The sequence below is a fragment of the Nycticebus coucang genome, chromosome 3, assembly GCF_027406575.1.
Source record: "Nycticebus coucang isolate mNycCou1 chromosome 3, mNycCou1.pri, whole genome shotgun sequence".
Lineage (NCBI taxonomy): Eukaryota > Metazoa > Chordata > Mammalia > Primates > Lorisidae > Nycticebus > Nycticebus coucang.
In genome coordinates, this window is record NC_069782.1 from 42,295,706 (window position 1) to 42,315,973 (window position 20,268).

Below are 20,268 nucleotides of genomic sequence, written 5' to 3' on the forward strand. Positions count from 1 at the left end.
GTTTCTTACGAGCCATTTTAAGGATTGCCATATGCTGAGAACGTTGGGAAGCTATTCAAGGGTTTTTAATTGGTAGGAGGGATGAAATGGTTGGCTTAAGAAAATTATGAGGTTTTCGTTTTGAAAAGCTAATTTTTGCTCTTATTTATAAAACAGAGCAGAGGGAGATTGGGGAAACAATTCTATTAAAATAGTCTAAATAAGAGATGATTATAGCCAGAATTATAGTGGAAGTAGTAGAGATGAAAGGAAAAGAAGCAATAGGGTTAAGTCTTTAGAAAGAGGGAAAAAATCATCCAGAAAGGGGAATGTCTTGGATTTATCCTGAATTCAAAATAGTCTGAGAAATCTGTTACTCACCTTTTAACTTAACTGTAAGCAATAGAAGCATGATAAATGTAACAGGTATTCCATCTCATTGTTGGGAATTCAAGAAAAAGTGATGGACAGAAAAGGTCACAGCCTCCAAGTAAAGATCATAATGACTTCTCAGTGGTGGAAGCTGCTGTATTGATACTGTCCCTCTTTATCAGACAACTGAATCTTTTTATAAAGAGAATCTGAAAGTCTGTTTTTTTTCTGAAAAGTCTTAATTTTAAATGCTGAAACTACTTTCAAAAGTTTATAGGGACAAACACACCCATATAACCAACAGTCTGTACCTGATAACCATAAAGCATTAAAATATATTTTTAATGTACCTATTACAGCTTATAGCCTTTATTAATCTTTGCTTTAATATTGTGTAGTAATTAATGAGAAATCTTAACATTTTAGGAGGACAGGAAAGTAATTGGTATTTCTATCCTAATTTTTATAGCTTTATGAACAAATTCTAGCTGAAAATGAAAAGCTGAAGGCACAGCTACATGATACAAATATGGAACTAACGGATCTTAAATTACAATTGGAAAAGGCCACCCAGGTTTGTACTTTTTTCTCTTTGTTAGTCTCAAGGTAATGGTTGTGATTTATTGTATCTGAAAAATGGTATCAAAATTTTCACTAATTCTAATTCTAAACAGACATTTAGTTACTAACATTGCTTATTCTTAGTAAAAAGGAATCAAGATAATACACTTTAATGATTATTTACTTTTTCCTGGAATAAATTAAAAATACAGCCTGACTAGCTTATTCGGTAGAACATGAGACTCTAAAAAATACAGTATAGTCTGATGGTCAAAATGTTTTTAATCTTTTTACTTTATTTTATTTTTATTTACTTATTTATTTATTTTGAGACAGAATCTAAATTTGTTGCCCTTGGTAGAGTGCTGTGGCATCATAGCTCACAGCAACCTCAAACTCGGAGGCTCAGGCGATCCTCTTGCCTTAGCCTCACAAGTAGCTGGGAGTAACAGCTACCTGCTACAAGACTCGTTTACTTTTAGACAAGAGTCTCATACTTACTTAGGTTGGTGTTTTTAAAGCTTTTTAATACCTATTTTGTGCCAACTGAAGGATTTAATTGCTTATCTCCAGCATATAGCAAGCCATTAAAAACATCTATACAAGATCATGGCCAAAAAATTCCTTATAATAATTTATTTATTAGGAATATTTTATGTTTGTTCAAGTAAAGATGATTTGATATAATAATGCTGGCAGAAGATAATTTTAAACATAAAAGTTCCTTCTATGCAACAGCCTAGAGTAGACCATTTGGGGCAATAAAATTGGGATAGCCAAACAAAACTCAGGACTTTATACATGCAATCTAGGAATTATTTCCCTAGCTCTTTTTGCATGGAGTACTAGTTCTGGGAGATAGTAATAGGTATATCTCCATCTCCTTAGCCCTTTCCTTTCAAACCCCTCACCCCGCAAAAAAAGCTTTGTGGTCAAAGAAATTTGGGAACATCATGGAGATTTTGCAGGGTTCATTTATATTTTTTTGTTTGTTTGTTTTATTTTGTTTTTTGAGACAGAGCCTCAAGCTATTGACCTGGGTACAGTGCCGTGGCGTCACAACTCAACAGCAACCTCAAACTCCTGGGCTTAAGCAGTTTTCTTGCCTCAGTCTCCCGAGTAGCTGGGACTCCAGGCGCCCACCACAAACTATTTTTGGTTGTAGTTGTCATTGTTTGGCAGGCCCGGGCGGGATTCGAACCCACCAGCTCTGGTATATGTGGCTGGCACCTTAGCCCCTTGAGCTATAGGTGCCACCAGTTAATTTATATGTTAACGTCTCTAAGAAGTGTTGATAACTTTTAAGAAAAGAAACTTGTTTAATTTGACCATGGTGTTTTCTAGCAAAAACACATTTCTGCAGCACAAGTCTTAGGATACAACTTGAAGCACTGATCTAAAATAGCAAATGCAGATTTCTGAATGAGACTACATGCTTTAGTCCTCACACTCATCTTTTTCTTAATTTTCAAAAATGCGTTCCCTTTGTTGAACTTAGACTTGTTACTAGGTTCTTTCTTTTGTTAAGCACTGTTGTGTTGTAAAGCAATTGTGTATGCATAGTGGATGTTGTAGGAGTCAGGCTAACTTTGTGAGACTGTGAAGGCAGTCTTCCTTTTGCATTCCTTCTGTTGACGGGGGTTTTGTAAAAATACATGGAGAAAGCAGAAAAAGAACATGTTTTATGGTGAAGTGTCAAACTTTGAAATGCCTTGCAACATAAAACCACTGACTTACACATAGGCTTCCTGGTAAGCTGGTACCTGTCATTCTTCAGGCTGCATCAGCAGTGTGCTGAGCCTCCATACAGGAAAATGTCACGACTTCTCTGAAGGTAGCTTCAGCTCTAGGGATTGGGTTGTAATGTTTTCTAGGTAAAGATGTCCATTGCTCCCTACTACAGGGTTCTTCTGTTACGGTGACTCTAATCTGTCTCTCTACTACTTTGTGTGCACATTTCTCATTATACTTCACGAGGGATGGAAATTGGTATAATTAGCCAGTGATGTCCAGTATGGAGCAGCCTGTTAATGCTCATGATCTTGTCAGTGACCATTTGATTGGTCACTGGACAACCTAGAGAAAGCTGCCTTGTGGATCAGGTACCAATTCTGATCCTTCTACTGTGGCAAGAGAAACAAGTCACTGGATTAAAAAGTAAGACAGATTCTGTCTTGGCCAGGGCTCTGAGTATCACACCACTATACTGAGTTAATATGAGAAGGATAATTCATAAAAACAAAACTGGCAAAAAGTAAACTTTTTGATTCTACTTTAGAGCAGTTATTCTAAGTATTTCAGTCCACAGTAAATTTGTCCAGCTGATTTTTTTAAAGCATTGACTGCTTCCATAACTATTTGTGAATATACATAGCAGTAGCAGTTTTGATAATTGCATGGAATTTTTCCAAGAGAACTATCATCTTGTTTTTTTGTTTTGTTTTTTTAAAAACAGAGTCTCATTTTATCACCCTTTCTAGAGTACATTACGTCATGGCTCACGGCAAACTCAAACTCTTGGGCTCAAGCGATTCTCTTGCCTCAAGTTTCCCAAGTAGCTGGGACTACAGGCACCCTCCACAATGCCCAGCTATAGGTTTTTTGTTTGTTTTGAGACGAGGTCTCATTCTGGCTCAGGCTGGTTCGAACCTGTGAACTCAGGCAATCTACCTGCCTCAGTCTTCCAAAGTGCTAGGATTACAGGGGTGAGCCACCATGCCCGGCCTATCATCTTGTTTAATCTTGAAGTTTAGGTCTGTTTGACAGTATTTAGTCAAGAAACCCTGGAATCCTTGAATCCTGTCTTAGCCCAGGCACCCTCCTTCATGCATAGTCTGCACAAGAGGGAATAGTTTGCTTAATACCTTTTGCCAAATGACCAGTTCACCGGGTTTACTAATTGTAATTTTGACATCTTTAACTGGAATATTTACTCAAAAATATTAAATAGAGTCTCGGCACCCATTAGTAGCTCAATTAGTAGGCCGCCAGCCGCATACACCAAAGCTGGTGGGTTCAAGCCTGGCCTGGGCCTGCCCCAACAACAACAACTCCAACCAAAAATAGCTGGGCGTTGTGGCAGGCGCCTGTAGTCCCAGCTACTCGGAGGCTGAGGCAAGAGAATCACTTAAGCCCAAGAGTTTGAAGTTGCTGTGAGCTATGATGCCATGGTGCTCTGCCGAGGGCAACATAATGAAACTCTCTCTCTCAAAAAAAAAAAAAAAAGGAGTGAGACTTTGTTACTACTATTAATATATATATATATATATGAAATAGATAAAAATCTGAACTGACTTTTTTTTAAAACCTATGAAATTGACTAATCATAAAATTGATAAAATGTTCTCATGTGAAAAAATCCTCAATAAAATGCTTGGTATTTGGGGGTTGTTGGTTTTTTTTGTTTGTTTGTTTGTTTGTTTTTGAGAGATTCTCACAGCAACCTCAAACTGTATGGCTCAAGCAATTCTCTTACCTCAGCCTCCAAAGTAGCTGAGACTACAGGTGCCCACCTCAAAGCCTGGTTATTTTTTAGAGACGGAGTCTTGCTCTTGCTCAGGATGATCTTGAATCTGTGATCTCAGGCAATCCACCCTCCTCGGCCTCCCAGAGTGCTAGGATTACAGGTGTGAGCCACCATACTTGACCCTAAATGCTTGTTTTTAATCTGAAGTTTTATTAATTAATATGTGACAGTATTGCTGTGGCTAGTTCTGCTTTTTTTAAGGTATTTTTGAATGTCATTTAAAACTTTTTCAGTCTTTTAAAGGTTTTTATGATTCATTCGTAGATCTTCAAGCATCTTATCAGCCTTTTTTTATATTTCTAGCAGTAAAAATATTTAAATTTAGAACCATCAAAAAGTCAGAATTAGCTGAATAGTGCTATTCATATTTGAAATTCTGAATTGAATTTCTCACAAGAAGTAACTTGTATTTTTCCAGGAAGAGTAAGCACAAAAGCATACAGCCATTTAATAGAGTAAAATGTACGGGTCTCTAGCTATGATTAGTTCTTTAAATTTTATATACAATAAACATGAAGGAATTGTGAAGGAAGAATCAAAAGCTGAAAGTGTTGGCAAAATGTGAAGAAATATTTTTAAAGTTACCCCATTGAAAAGTGAAATGGTAGCTAATCAATAATGAAATTATTTTTTAAAATTATATTTTGTGGTTAGTAGTCACACAACATTCTTACTAAAGCTATCAGCAATGATTTTTGATAAATTGGTAAAATTGATTATTTAGCAAATTGGCTTTTGAAAAATGAGCCATTTGATTAATTCATTTTCAGCAAATTAACTGAATCCCAAAGAAGTGTTTGTGTACAGGTCAATGTAAATAGGATCTAAGATACCAGCTGTTTTAACTGGGCCTTTGTTCAGTATCCAAATGCAGAGTTCTCTAATATAGGATGCAACATGTGTAAAACCCAAGGGACCGTTCCATCCCCTAAAGCCAAACTCAGATATCAGGATTTTATCCACTTTGAGCTGGTCACATAGTACATGAAGTGGAAAAAATGATAAGCCTAAGCTCACTAAGCTGTCCAGCTAGAATTTCTTGCCAGTGAAAGTGAATATAAACCTTCTTAGCAATTCTGGAGCATGGATGATTAGAAAAGAAAAGTAGGGTAGTGCCTGTGGCTCAGTGAGTAGGGTGCTGGTCCCATATACTGAGGGTGGTAAGTTCAAACCCAACCCTGGCCAAACTGCAACAATAAAAAAAATTAAAAAAAAAAAAGAAAAGAAAAGTAGAGAGGGAGCCGAGACGAGGACAGCTGTGGGAGAGGACAAGTAGGCCTGTTGTACAGAGTCCTTCAGCCTGGTGGGAAACACGTTTTGATCAAGGTCCTCGATTCTGACCATTCAGATTAGCCACTCCGAGTAGTGCAAGAAAGCAGGGCAGAACTGGAGCATCAGAGGGAACACCAGGATTTCGTTGGTTCCGCAGTACTCACTCACTCTCACCCCTAAATAAACTTGGAAAATTCCAGGGGAAAAGTGATACAGACCATACAATGAGAGCTGACCATTCTATTTCTAAAATTCTTTTTACTCTTTATTTCAGTACAAATTGTTTTTTCTTTACACATACCTGTGTTTTACTTCACCTTTTAACATCCACTAAAAGAGCTATTATGGTTCCCCCTACATATGTTTTACATTTACACCTCTTTTTATAATTTCTTACTTTGTTGCAGAGACAAGAAAGATTTGCTGATAGGTCGCTATTGGAAATGGAAAAAAGGGTAAGTGTCCATCTTACTGAATAAGTGATTATTTTCCCCCTTATTGTTTTATGCAAGCAGTGGTTAGCATTTTGTTTTTGTGGATGGTAGTTTTAATTAGTTTACATTAATATTTATTAGTGAAATGTTTTATGGCTTAGATTCTTTATAAAGTTTTATGAGCTCTCTTTAAATATGGAATAGCCTTGTTAAGATTTTAATGGTTAATAATTTACCACATTATTCTTTTAATGAATTGAAAAAGCTATCTTGTCTTGATTCTGAAATATGCTATAAACATTATAATAGTGAATCTGATGTTTTTGAAATGCCACCCATCTCTGTTTGGGTTTTTTTTTGTATCTAAAGCATTTAAATCATACATATATAAAACCTCTATAAGTTGACCACCCAAGGGACTGTAGCAAACTGGTCAACATACAGAGGTGTTCAACATAAGGAACAAGGCCTACTGTCCAGATAAGTACTGTGGTACATGCCTAGGCTATGAAAATTGGGTCAGTAAGGAAGGTGGTCAGTGTAGGAAGGTGGTCAGCAATGCAGGTTCTCTTATACTTTCATTCTTTAAATAAAGTTTTTAAGTCTGAGGGCATCAAATTTTCAAATTCTTTTTAAGGATAGTTTAATAATATTTTAATTTTGAGTTCAAACATTTAAGTGTGCTATTTTTTACAAAAAAATTTACTACAAGAAAATCCTTCATTTTATGTCTTTCTGCAGTTTTTTATTAGTTGTGATATATTCACTTGTACCCTCTCCACTTATTATTATTTCTCAAGGGTCTGGAAATGGCCTTAGAAACTCTGTAAATTTAGGCTTGGCGCCCGTAGCGCAGTTTGAACTGCACTGGAACTGGTGAGTTCAAACCCAGCCAGGGCCTGCTAAACAGCAGTGAGAACAATAACAAAAATATAGCTGGGCTCTGTAGCGGGCGTCTATAGTCCCATGTAGTCCACATCGTAATTTTGTGAGCACTTTTTATTTGCTTGTCTGTGGTGTCAGGTACAACAGAAAATACGCATGGACTTTTTGGAGCCTTTTTTTTCTCTTTTTTCCTAAAATCGGCTTTCTTAAGTGGTTATGTATTTAATATGTGGCCTGAGACAACTGTTATTCTTCTGATGTGTGGCAGAGAAAAAAAAAGGCTGCACGCCCCTGTCATATATGTTTATACAAAAACACACAAAGGAAGAAAATGTAAAGTCATTAACAATCTGTCATGCAGAGATAACTTGATACTTTGGTTCCATGTTCTTTTTTCCCTAGGCTTATAGACACAGAATACACACATAGTGATTTTCTACCATTCTCATCCAAACTCCTTTTTCTGCTTGTCAAATGCCAAGAAATTACAAAGTAACTAATTCACTCTCAATTTAATAGACATGGATAATCAATAATATTAAATAACTGCTAATACTTATTCAGCATTCTATATATGTCTCTGTATCTTAGTGCTTGCCTGATACATAAACACTGTACATGCGTTTTTCTCTTAACTATATTTTTTTGTGTTAATACATTTGTCAAACAGAAGAAATTGCCTGCAGTTTTAGAATTGTAGATTTCATTCAGCCAGTAGGATCAGGCAGTTGGGTGTAGTGTTCTAGTCTTGCTTTATCAGTAAGTTAAAATCTTAAGGCACCTGAAACTGAGACTCACAGGGGGATTACCTCTAAGACAAAATATTCTACTTCTGATATTTTACAAAGTGATGAGGATCAAGTATAACACTATTTGTGCTACTATTTTGAGAGGTGTGATGGTTTATATGAATTCATCATGGCTGTATGGGTAACTAAGAGAAATGTCTATATATAGAAAATAACATTTTTGTCTATTGTAATAATGTTTAAGCATGCCAGTGTTAGAGTAACATCATTAAGAGACTAAAAATAGGATTTGATGATTTTTAAATCACATACCCTAAAAACATTAACATTTATAAGTAAATGTATTGCTTTACTAAATATCATCAGCATTTATTATTAATCTGGGAAAGAATATTTCAGAAATAGTCTCAGTGTGATTAAACTAAATTTAAATGGTTTGTATCTGAAAGGTGACCGGCAAGAGTCAGTATCTTCTGGGCGGTATGACCTAACTAGTTTTACAGCTCCTCAATTACTGCTGCTTGCTTTTTGCATAACACCCTAGAATGCTTATCAATTAAGGGAGAATAAAACAGTACACTGCAATAATGTATTGTGTGTTGGCTTTGCCTGTCACTCTTTGAAAGAATTTTAAAATAAATCCTGCAGCTGCTTCTCCATTAGATGCACCGCATTAATGCTGCACACAGTTCTCACCCGAAAGACTAAGCTGGAGGGTCAGTTGGATAAGTGATGGCTAGTATGCATTGTGGTGGACAGAACTTCTCTTACATCCTTTTGAAATTGTAAAGTACACATACGTAAGACACTCGTGCTTCTGGCTTTTCTGCTTCTATCACTGTAGTGTAATTGCATCTTTGTGTGAGTTTTTTTTCCCCTATACAGTCCTCAGTCTTGAGTGTTGGTTTACTCTCAGTTTTACGTGAACTAAAAAAATTGTTTGAACATGTAGCATCTTACTAGAAAGTCAAAGCTTTAAAGAAAGAGCTTATAAAAAATAAAAGTATAAAAGATCTTCAGATTTATTTCTCTCAAATTTTGGAAAGCTCTTTACACTTCACTGGCATCACATCTTTTCCACACTGCTCCTGATTTGATCTTTGATTCTAAAGTATCACTCTTTGACAATATAAAAGAAAACTTAAAAGAGTGTAATAATTATATAATTAATATTGGTACCTTAAATTGATACAGGAACGAAGAGCTCTAGAAAGAAGAATATCTGAAATGGAAGAAGAGCTCAAAGTAAGTAAATACTGTTTGTGAGAGATATCACTATTTGTGAATTCAAGTTTTATAAAACTATTATAGATATTATTTACATTAATTGTTCTCAAAGCTAATTATTCAATTTGTGAGCTATGTGTAGCTGGCGTTTCTCTTTCTTACTAAATTCGGGTTTTAGTGAGCTCAGAATTTAAAACCAAAATCATTTGGGTAATCAGTAAGTATAACACTACTGATATGCCGTTATAGAAAAAGTTAGACAATAATAACTGTAAAATGGGGGATTTGGCTGGACGCAGGGGCTCATGGCTGTAATCCTAGCACTCTGGGAGGCTGAGGTGGGTGGATTGCCTAAACTCAAGTTCGAGATAAGCCTGAGTCAGAGCAAGACCTTTTCCCAAAAAAATAGGCAGATATTGTGGCAGGTGCCTCTAGTCCCTGTTACTTGGGAGGCTGAGGCAAGAGAATCGCTTGAGCCCAAGAGTTTAAGGCTGCTGTGAGCTATGATGCCATGGCTGTCTACCAAGGGGGACAAAGTGAGACTCTGTCTAAAAAAAGAAGGGGGAGTTATTTATTCATCACATTTCTGTTTGCTCCTATGATTCTTGGAGAGTAAATGTTGATAGGGGACAATATAAGATAAAATGCTCTCCTTTGAAAATAAAGGGCATTATTAATGAACAGACAGAACTATTTTTATCAAACTCTGCCTTACCTATGAAGTAATTATTTGTTTTGAATGTCTTTGCAGGAAAAAAATAGCATAGAGTTAATTGATTATTTATTGCATGAAATATCTTTACCACATTATGAATTGATGACCTAACATAACTCATAGGTAATTGTGCCTATCAAATGAGAAGTTCAAGATTTAAATATTTTATTATTAGATTGGTTTATTATTAGAATATTAATCTTGAATGGCTTTGAAGATTGCAGACAAATCTTCTGGGCTTTGTTAGCTTATATGTTATTTAGTTTGAAATGGAATTTTAAGAATACATTATTTACCTTTCTAGATCTCTTGGAATATTCTTTAAGACTTAACATTTTTCTTTTTATTTATTACCTGTGATTCTTTATATTCCTATAATACTTATTTTTTATTTCTATTTCTTTATGTTCTGATTCCTGCAGAACCTGCACCAAATAAAGCAAATTCAGACTCTGAGAGAGTTAAATGAGCGACTGCTGACAGAGAATAGGGCCTTGACAAGAGTGGTAGCCAAGCGCTCAGGGTTCTGTAGGCAACTGCAGTCTGTGAACCTATAATTTTTAGTTTCATCATTTCTTCTTGGTAGCGCCACGCAGGTGCTTTTATATTAGAAAGCGTGTTTTTGTTTTAGTTAAGAGCTCACTTTTACAAATTAATGCCATTGTGTCTGGAGCTTATCATATAACTGTTTAGTTCTGCATGGCTTCTTAGTATGTTAAAAAGTGTCACTAATTATATAGTGCAACTGATGAGCTACAATAAAATTAGAGAATGATTTAGGAATTAAAATTAAAGACTTACCTGTACTTCTGTAAAGCTTGTGCACATTTCTCAATCTACAAATACTTTAGGGTTTAAAATATGGCTATTTGCGGTTCTTTACTAGAAAGAAAATAGAACAGACACAGTGTAACATATTTTACATATAATTAATATTATTTAAAGCTGAAGTTTATCCATTTTTTAAAATAATGTTGTTTGCAGTTAGGACCATCTCAGTTTATATTCATTTAATTCTCTATTACAGATATCCAAATGGGTAAACTTCAGATTATTACATTTTATACATAAGCATTCTGAACACAGAGAAGAAATGATTGGCTCCACATAAAATTAACTCTTCCCTAAAGATTTCGCTTAAGGTAGTTTTGTAATGAGAAATTTTACTTTTTTCTAATTAGATAATCTGGTGCATTTTAAAAACTGAGGAAAGAAGACTAAATATTTTGGAAAGTTTAAAGGCCAAAATATAAGGTAGTCCATTTAAAGGCCAAATATAAGGTAGTCCATTTCCTGGTAAACTTGGCAGAGACATATATATGTAATTTCAATCATTCTTAGTAGGAACATCAGTTAACTTATTAATATTTCTACCCCTGCCATCATAATATTTCTACCCTGGCCATCAATTTATCTATAAAACGATAGAAAATTGAGTTGTACTTTTTGAAAATGTAAGGGCATATTTTTTATTTGTTTCACATACTGGTTATTTTTTAATCCTTGGATCATAGATACAGATTTATTATGTTAGTTTAAAAATTATTTTATAGTATTCTAATAATTCTATGAATAGTAATAGTTACTTTGTTATTTAATATGCATCTCTCTTGAATTAGACATTATCTTAGATTCTTAAATTTAAGTAGGTTTAGGTATAGGTGAATACTTCAGGGAATTTAAATAATTTATAATGAGTCTAACTCCCTCAAAGCTTTCCTAGATGGGTTGGTTTTCTTGTGGAACAATTGTAAATATTACAGTTTTAAGTGTGACATACACAAAGCAAAAGGTTTAGGTGCTGACGGTAACTATTAAAGGAACTCCCTTAGCCTATCCTGACAAAGACAGGCTTTGTTGTCTTGGCTGCTCTAATCTGGTGTGCTTGTGAGTCATAAAATCAAGTGATTTAGTAAATTTCAGTGGCTAACTTTGAGAGAATAAACCTTTCATTCTATCATTTATTAAACTAATTAGTTTCATAAATCAGGGTGGGGTTTTTTTTTCCCTTTTTCCTGATACATGTTTTAGACACTGGAAATATATAACAAAGCTTGATCATGTGTTTTGTGGTGAAAATATAACATTTATTAAGAATAATGTTTTATCTTTTTATTAAAGTAAAACTTTTCATCCTTTTTCTCTCATAGATGTTGCCAGACCTAAAAGCAGACAACCAGAGGCTAAAGGATGAAAATGGGGCCTTGATCAGAGTTATAAGCAAACTTTCCAAATAAAAAAAAAAAAAGCAGCAAGTAACGGAATTGCACATGATTAGTGACCCAGTGGACCATGATTGACAGTCACCAGAAGCCTGGGAAGAACCCTTGGAGACTGTCATTTCTGGATATCCTGCCAAATGCCCTCTTATCTAGAATTTTTGTTTCATTTTGTTTAATTTACTCGGGTTTTTGTTGGGGTTTTTTTTTTTTTTTTTTATCAAGACCATTGTTTCATGTTAATGCAGCTGCTGAGAAGATTTTTTTTTTAAATGACTGAGAAAACTTGTTTACAGCTCCAGCATATAAGGAAAGTGTTCAAGGCCAGATATGCCTCAGATATTTAACCAGTAAGCCTTAGTTGTACATAAATACTTTTCGTGTCAACAAAAACTTCGAGCTCTCACAGAAGACAGTTATTCAACATTTTTTGATGTGCCACAGTTTCCAATTTTTTGATATTTAATTTTCTTGGCTTTACGTCTAAGTTTGGGTTTGTATTTTTTCCTTCTAACTCTTCATGTGGCAGAGTCTTCTATGTTTCCACAGCGTTTTCATTTACAGAAAAGAACACTTGCTCTTCTGCCATTACTGTCATGTAGTAGGCTAATGCTGTCCTGTCTCCCACCCTGAACTGAAGTGCTCGGTGGAACATTTGCTTTCACTGTTTGTGCAATATGCATTTATTTCTTATATGAATGCTTTAAAGTCATTTGAGATTAGATCTTTTAAATCCTATTTCCTGCCTTCATTGGTCACTTTTTGTTTTTGTTTTTTACTATTGTAGTATGAGATATTAGAATCTGTAATCTTCACATTCATTTTAGCAGGTACTGAGTGATGCTGTATATACAAATAAGTGTATTGTTTTGATTTTAGACCACCACATGGCATGCTTGACTATTTTCTTACTTCAAATGTCTGTTATTGCAAAGTAGGCTACTCCATGATAGTGTTAAAAACAAAATTTGCTAACAATGTGATATAAAGACTTCACAAGTTACACATTATGTGGAGCCCTATCTTTACAAAAGTTTTCTACTGTAAAGTGCTTTTACTTTTATTTTCAGTTTTCATTTGATAGTATTCAACCATAAAGTTGCAAAAGATAATTGCTTCACATTTCACATATCTATATTTATCAGAGTGCTGTCTAAAACTGTTGTGCTAGCCAAAATAATGCTATGAAATCATTTCCAGACTTAACCCGTGAGTTAATGTTAAATGCACTGTTATTGCCATGTGAAGAGGCATTGACTTTGATACCACCATCATGTTCAGACCATTTTATACATTTCAGTGGCCTTTTTTTAAGGGAAAAAAGCAAAAGCAAAACCAAGTGCGTAGTAAAGATGGCTTTTATTTGGACAAATAGCTTTTATATTTTCATTAAACCATGCAAAAAATATTACATCTTTCTGGCACATAACTGTCTCCTTAACCACTGAACAGTTCAGCCATTTGAGTAAATTGTACATTGTAAAGCTTATAGTAGCTGATTGTATTATTGATTGTATTGTATATTATATTAAATGTGAATTTGCACCCCTCCATTTTAAAAGGTCATTGTGTTCTACTGCCTATTTTAGATTACCTTGGGGTTGGGGCAGGGTGTTTTGGTAAGCAGGATTTTAAGTCCTCTCTCTCTTGATTGGTTTTATGAAGATATAAGGTTATGCTCTTACTACCAAGCTCAGGATTCTTGATTTTAAAGGTACAAGGATAGTTGTGGGAATTTTATTTTTGGTTATATTTGAACTGTATGAATGGTGGGTCTGAATATTGAGAATTGCCATGGTCTTTTATGGAGGTAAAATATACAGATAACAGATCAGTTTGAGTGACTGCAACATGTTCTGGTTGCACAGCAGTTAGGCATGCTATGGTTTATATTTGTGAAGTTTGGATGCCTGTGAAGAATGATTAAATACATGTTTCTAATATTTTAGTGTTTTGTATTTAGGTTATTTATTCTTTGTATCTAAAACTGAACAGCTACTGTGCTATATTGATTTTATTGGTAGTATTGAGCAGACCTTGTTTCTGCATGAAACTAGTTGCAAAACCCACTATTTTGGAAATAAAAATGTATTTTGACATATACAAATAAAATGAATAAAACTATTTTAAATGTGTGAACTTTTAATGAAGACATTTTAAATTTGTTCTGAGATATTTAAATTCTGCATGGGTATTTTCATTAATTGCTTTTCTTGGATATCAGTTTGAATAATTTTTGAAGTTGTAATATTGTGATAATTTGCACAGCATTGTACATGCACATCTGTAAATGCAGTCTTAATTGCCATATTTATGCAATCTGTGTACCAATTTGGACAAATGTTTATATATTTTACATAAAGCTGTCTGTATGCAGAATCTGAGAACTAGTTTTTTTATAAGTGGGTAAAAAATAATAACAGTGACTTTCAAGATAGTTGCTTTGTAGTATAAGATTTTATTTCCATAAACATTTTGTGGATTTTTTTTTTAATTAGACCTATGCTTTTTCATACCTGCAAACATAGGCTTAGTAATACATGGTACATACAAAGATAATATTCTATTGAAATTTAAAATTTACTTTAATATTAAATAATTCTCCCATTTAGATTCTACCTGCTGACACATCTGTAAGAAACACCTAAATTAATACAACGAGGATTAAATTCTATTTTTTTATTTACAGTACTTCACCTGTGTTCATGCTCACAGAATGATACGTCTTATTGTTGTTATTTGTCCTCCGTTTAAAAAGTATTTCACCTGCAAATACTTGAAAGTCAAATGAAATGCAGCTATAGAGCTATCTTACAAAAATAAGTGAAGTAGATATTTTCTGGTTCATTATACTAAATTTATTCTTTTGCTTGAAAGTTTATTATTACTTAATCTTTCCTGGCTTATATGAGACTCCTGGTTCTAGCATTCACTGGGAGTGAGTCTGTTGCAAGAAGAAAATATCCAGAGGGCCAAAGACTCTCCAAACTGACACCATATTTCCCATAGGACATAACTTTGTAGACTGTCCTTCACTCTGTCATTATAAGCAGAATATAGAGCAAACTCTACTAACAATTACTAACTATCCATTAGTCCTTTCTTGCTAATGAAAACCCTTGGTTGCAAACACGATCTTTTATTTGATGTTTTATGTTTTACACTGTATGTGTGTGGCCTATATGTCTGAGTATGCACATTCAGCAGAGCTATGGTACATATGAGAACTACTGTCCCAAAAGTATTGAGTTTAGAATAAAATATTAGTTGGGTTTTTTTTTATTATTATTATATGTTGCAAAAACTAAATCCATTTCTTGGCTTTCATTTGGGAAAAGTTCTCTGGGTTTTTTTTTTTTTCAGATATACTTTGTAGTTCTAGAATTTCAGTTTAATTTTTTTGTAGTTTCATTTCTGAGATTCCTCCATCTGTTCATTAACTATGACTACATTTTCTTTGCTTTATGACTTTCAACTTTAAAATCCTTGCTAACATGTGAGTCATCTCAGGGTATGTTCCTATAGACTACTTTTTCTCTTGATCCTGAGTCACATTTTCCAGTTTCATTGCATGTTTAATGTTTTTTATACTAGACATTGGGTAATGCCTCTGAATAGTGTTGGTTTTCATTCTACTAGGCAGCTGAGTTACTGGCTGGTGACTTTGAACTTGCATAAGATTAATTTTTATATTTTTAGGATGAATCTATTTCAGTTTTACCCTTCATCTTAGAATAAATCCTTGGTCCTACAAAATAGTCTTTACTCCAAAGGTGTACCTTTTTGAGTTTCTTTTGCAAGCTTGAGATGTTTACCAAGCCTCTTTGACTTCGTAGCCTTCAAACTCTGAACTCTCTTTCTCCCATGTGAACAACTGAAATCTTGGTCCAGCATTTTCTAACTGTTTGTTTTCACTAAACTTTAAGACGATTTGTGCAATTCAGAGATCATCCAAGGATGATGATCCTCCCAGGATGAAGGCAACTTGGGACTCCCATCTCCATGGCTCTCATTTTCAGAAATTTCTTCCTCAATTTCTAACTATTCTAGCAACCCCAATTTCTGCCCTCAAACAATTCAATCCAGTAAGACTTCAGCTTGAGTTCTAGCTATCCTCAGCTTGGGAAATGCCTTCAGGGATAAAATCTACTTAAACATGTTTGTCCCCATATATGGTTTCCTTCCTTCAAAGTGTCTTAGTTCATTTTCTGTTGCTATAGCAGAATACTAGGGACGGAACAATTTATAATGAAAAGAATTTATTTTGTTCATCATCCTGGAAGCTGGAAAGTTCCAGTTTGAGCAGCCATACCCAGCCAGAGCCTCATCTTGGGTTAGAATATGGCAGAAGGCATCACATGGCAAGAGTGTGCTAGCTCGAGTCTTTGCCTTTTCTTACAAAGTCCCACCATGGGATCCCTACCTGGATGACCTTATCTGATTCTAATCTGCTCCCAAATGTCCTGTCTGCAAATGCTACCAACATATGAATTGGAGGATTAAGTTTTCAGCAATAAAATTGGGGGGGTGAGGGGTGGGCATTTAAACCATAGCACCAGGATTGAGTCCCTTTCAGTTGGTGCCTGCTTTTTGTCACTTTACAGTTACTTCATATTTTTCCCAGAGTCCATAACTGTCTGTGGGAAACTTGTTCTGCCATCACTGAAAATAAAATGTATGTATTACTTTTATAATTTAAAAACTAATTTTAAAAAAGAACAGATGAAACAAAATACGCTTTAACAGTGATTAGCTTTATAGGTAATATTTTTACTTTATATTGCAAATTTTCTGTAATGTGATATTTATTTTAAAAATAAGTTTTTGATGAATAGAATTTGCATGGGGGAAAGGTATCCCAGATAGTACAAAGTGGATAAGTTAAAGTAAGAGGTGTGTCTGTGAAAAACAGAAGTCAGCTTTGTGTCAGCTCTTGGGCGAGGGCAGAATGGCGTTACAGGGGTGGAGAAGTGATAGAGAAGTATAAGAAACAAGGAAATGAGATGCCTGAGTTATTAACCTGCTGGATTACCTCCTACCATAGAAAAAATTGCCATAGATAACTTTTAATATTCTATTAAATAAAGTTCCAACATACTACATAAAAATGAATGTAGTGTTTACACATATCTGATATGCATTGGTAAACAAATTCTAAAAAGGATGTAAAAAAAGGAAAATTTCTAGAGTGATGAAATTTGGGAATGATTTTTAAGCAGTGGATCTCAGATTTTTTTGTTACCCTAAGACACACATAACGGATGACTTTCACATTCCCACATTTTCTAAATGGTGGCCTCTGGCATAGATAAGCCATACTTAAAACATGGGACATTCTTTTTCTGTCTGCAGTAAGCTACTAACCGTTTTCTTCCTTTTTTCTTCTACTCAGTTAGGAAATTATATTAGAATTCAAGTAAGTGAGGAAAATATTATGTCAGAAAACCCTGATTCTGCTTGAATTATTAAAATAAATAATAAGCAAACTTTGTTCATGGCCAGGCACAGTGGCTCACACCTGTAATCCTAGCACTGTGGGAGGCCAAGGTGGGAGGATTGCTTGAGGTCTGGAGATTGAGACCAGCCTAAGCAAGAGTGAAGACACCTTCTCTACTAAAGATAAGAAAAATTAGCTGGGCATTACAGTGGCTGCCTGTAGTCCCAGCTGCCTGGGAGGCTGAAGCAGGAGGATCACTTGAGCCCAGAAGTTTGAGGCTGCTGTGTACTTGGCTGACGCCACGGCACTCTAGTCTATGGCAACAGAGTAAGTCTGTCTCAAAAGGTAAGAAAACTTCATTCATTTAATAGCTTACTGAATGTCTATTATGTGTAGCATAGCAGTTTTATTTCAACTATTGCAAATTACTCATTACATAGTTCTTTACTGGTTTAGATAAGCCACCCATGTAAGGTCACAGAGACATTGAGAGCATTCATATTTTAAATAATTTAGATTGTTACAAACTTTATTATACTGGGCGGCACCTGTGGCTCAGTGGGTAAGGCGCCGCCCCCATATGCCAAGGGTGTTGTGTTCGAACCCGGCCCTGGCCATACTTCAACAAAACATAGCTGGGCGTTGTGGCAAGCACCTACTCGGAAGGCTGAGGCAAGAGAATCGCCTAAGCCCAGGAGTTGGAGGTTGCTGTGACCTGTGACGCCACCGCACTCTACCGAGGGCAACAAAGTGAGACTGTCTCTAAAAAATATATATATATATATATTAAATTTTGTAATAACCTTGAAAAATATCAGGCTTCAGTCAATACTCAGTCCCTTAAAAGTCTTACCCTGAGACTAATTTCTCAGTAGTGAAGATAAAGATTAAGATAGGAAAGTAGGGCGGCACCCGTGGCTCAAAGGAGTAGGACGCCAGCTCCATATACCGTAGGTGGCAGGTTCAAACCCAGCCCCTGCCAAAATCTGCAAAAAAAAAAAAAAAGATAGGAAAGTAAAGCACAGCAGAGATCCACAGCTTGTCTTGCCTTTATTCATCATATTCATTCATTGCGCACATCCTTTTTTGCTACTTTCAAGATGTATTTCATGTGCAGCCCTTCCTCTTAGAGAGTGCTGATCTTCCTGCCCAGTTCACTCTGCGCATCTGTCCTCTGCTGGGCTTTCTCCTGTAACAGCCTCCACCAGTGCCAGGGGCTTTGTTTTATTCCCTGCTGCATCGGCACGTGGTAGTTACAGATACTCACTAAATATCTGCTGCGGAGCCAGTTACTGTCCGACATTTATTTTTACTTTTCTCCCGGACAGCCTCAAGATGAAGTCCTAGTTCTTCAGACTTGTTTTCAAGGGTTTCCTTTTGTAAAGTCGCTACCAATCCTTATTACTCTTTCCACTCCTGTGTTAACACTCCAGGCAGTCCTGTCACCCTCCTTGTCCCCAAAAGACCAATTTTCTTCATTAGATGGCTCCCTTTTTTGCCTACCTTGCCACAGTCTAACCACTTTTCTCCATGTTCTGCTTGCATCCCATCAGCTTCTTTTTTTTTTTTTTTTTGTGGTTTTTGGCCGGGGCTGGGTTTGAACCCACCACCTCCGGCACATGGGACTGGCGCCCTACTCCTTGAGCCACAGGCACCGCCCTCCCATCAGCTTCTTGAGGACTCGCAGGCACCTTCAGCCCACCCTTTTCCTCTCTATAGGATTCATAATCTGTTTCCCTCAGTACTGTATCCCCTGCTCTTTTTCCTATAGGTACTTAACATTCTTATTTGTGTCCAATATCCATCTCCCAAACTGGACTGTAAGCACCTGGAAGGCTAAAAACTCAAGGTTTCAGCCATATACAACTCCCCTGATCTCTTCACACTTCCTTCCGCCCATTCTGTTTCCTTGTTCTGAGATACTCATTTTTCCTCTTGGCTAAATCACGTCTCACGTTAGCTTAAATATTTCTTCCTCTAATTAAGTTTTCATCTATTAGATGAGAGTACCTACTCTTCTCCCTTATAAAATGTCCTTATCATGCTTCCCTGCAACACTCCCTACTTGACTATATGCTCTATGAAAGTGAATCTGTTTCATTCATTATATTCCCAGCACATAGAGACCAGCACCTGGGTAAGTGCCCAGCAAAGACTTGTTGACCTGTGGAATATCTGCTGATTTCATTTGTTTCTGCTCCATGCATAATAATATATCTTATACCTACTAAGTATTTTATATATTCCTATATAATGAAATAAAAAATGATAAAAATTTTATGAGATGTCTTCTTTTTTTTTTTTGGAGACAGGGTCTCAGTCTGTTGCACTATGTTGTCATCATAGCCCACAGCAACCTCACACTCTTGGGCTAAAGCGATCCTCTTGCCTCAGTTTTCCTACTTTTATTTTATTAAGTCATATACACATAGATCATGAATACATTTATGCATATGTGGGGTACAATGTGTTGAATTTTTTATATAATCTGACATGATTACATCAAACTAATTAACATAGCTTTTGCCTCATTTACTTTGTTAAGACATTTATGTTTTACACATGGTAGATTTGACTTGTACCCTTGCAATATGCTCCATAGGTGTGGTCCCTCCATTTACCCTCCATCAAACCACCTCCCTCCCTTCCCTTCCTACTCAATTTCTCTCCTTCATCCTGGGCTATAGTTGTGATCTACCTTTCATAAGAAAGTGTGAGTAAATATAAGTTGGTTTCATAGAAGTACTGAGTACATTGGATACTTTTTCCTCCATTCTTGAGATACTTTACTCAGGAGAACATGTTCCAGGTCCCTCCATGTAAACATAAAAGAGGTAAAGTCTCCATCTTATTTGAAGGCTGCACTCCATGGCATACATAGACCACGATTTA

General features: G+C 35.6%; 1 protein-coding gene across 5 annotated transcripts in view; it reads left to right on the forward strand.

Moving 5' to 3' along the window:
• Positions 1–14,318, forward strand: part of PPP1R12A (protein phosphatase 1 regulatory subunit 12A) — a 161,815-nt gene extending 147,497 nt beyond the window's left edge. For 4 of the 5 annotated variants that reach the window (XM_053583006.1, XM_053583011.1, XM_053583008.1 and 1 more), the window contains 4 exons: positions 821–925; positions 6,118–6,165; positions 8,973–9,023; positions 11,871–14,318. In XM_053583006.1, the coding sequence (XP_053438981.1) occupies positions 821–925; positions 6,118–6,165; positions 8,973–9,023; positions 11,871–11,957 (291 nt within the window). In that variant the 3' untranslated portion in view covers positions 11,958–14,318. Of the gene's footprint in view, positions 1–820; positions 926–6,117; positions 6,166–8,227; positions 8,259–8,972; positions 9,024–11,870 lie in introns of all 5 variants that reach the window. The other variant, XM_053583009.1, reaches the window with a different exon arrangement.
• Positions 14,319–20,268: the final 5,950 nt, after the last annotated feature.